The 1,170-nt window shown below is 39.7% G+C and overlaps 1 protein-coding gene across 1 annotated transcript in view; it reads right to left on the reverse strand.

Moving 5' to 3' along the window:
- Positions 1 to 368: 368 nt before the first annotated feature.
- Positions 369 to 1,170, reverse strand: part of LOC103584108 (methylcytosine dioxygenase TET2-like) — a 4,531-nt gene continuing 3,729 nt past the window's right edge. Inside the window, exon 2 of the mRNA XM_008565227.1 lies at positions 369 to 965. Within this exon, the coding sequence (XP_008563449.1) occupies positions 558 to 965 (408 nt within the window). The 3' untranslated portion in view covers positions 369 to 557. The remainder of the gene's footprint in view (positions 966 to 1,170) is intronic.

Consider the following 1,170-nt stretch of genomic DNA (forward strand, 5'->3'; position numbering starts at 1 on the left):
GCTACTACTATAGGTATACTCTGTTTCGATGGGTAAGAATTTTATAGGACAGTTACAGGTAGAATCCTTCCTAAACTGCAGACTCACATGTCTAAAGAAAGGTATCTTATTCTCTTCCACCTCTCCCCCATAAATCATATTTATAAATTTATTTCAATAAATAATACTATTTTCATTATCTAGGCTGAAAACTCTGGAGTCATCCTTAAATTACTGTTCTCCTTCATTCCCATGTTTTGTAATGAATGCATTGTTTTTGCTACATCTTCACTACTACCACCAAAATTCAAGGTCTTGTCATCTTACTCTTGGTTTACTGCATCTTTCTCCAAACTATTAGGTCCTCTAGTGTTAATCTGGCATTGGCAGAGAGGTAATTTCACCCTATCACTTACCTGTTAAATATTGCTGTTTTTATTATAGAATAAAATCCTAACTTCTCCCTCAAGCTGGGGTTGACGGTGTGGTACCTCTTTACCATCTCCAAGAGCAAAGCCTGGCCCTTGCTAACTGAGGAAAGATTTTGGTACAGAACAAAGACCTCAATTGATGTAATTCTAAATACAAGTATCATACAACACACATCTATAATACTTCACATTAAATTTACCTGCCAACTGTTTAGCCTGACTTGCATTTTCACTCTGTTTTGTACGCAATGAGGCTGACTTTTCCTTTTCGTTCTTATTTGAGCTGTTCTCCAGAGAGGAAAGCTTTTCAGCTGCAGCTTTCTTGGCTTCTAGTTTCCTTTGTCGGCAAGTCTTGACTGGCTCTGCTAACATCCTGACTTTCCGCCGAAAAGAACTCAGTACTTGAATGGCACCATTTCGTTTTTTCTCCTCCTGAGCTTCTATACTCCCACACTCATCCACATCAGAGATTTTGTATAAAGGCAGAACATGGAGCTGCTCATCCTCAGGATTTCCTCCAATTTCTCGATTGTCTTCTCTAGTGAGGGTACATACCTAGTAGGGAAGTGGGACATCACAGCCTCAATTATAGGTCCAAAAGAAAAGTGTGTGTGTGTATCTTTCTCCCTCTCAGTGTCATCAGTGATATGCATATTACCATAAAACCATTTCTATCTTTTTGTTAATAAAAATAGCACCAAAATGGTACAGGGAGACAAAGACAAGACCATCTTGTCCCCCCCCCCCCCCCCCCCCCCCC

Source organism: Galeopterus variegatus, unplaced genomic scaffold (genome assembly GCF_000696425.1).
Source record: "Galeopterus variegatus unplaced genomic scaffold, G_variegatus-3.0.2 Scaffold44422, whole genome shotgun sequence".
Classification (NCBI taxonomy): Eukaryota; Metazoa; Chordata; class Mammalia; order Dermoptera; family Cynocephalidae; genus Galeopterus; species Galeopterus variegatus.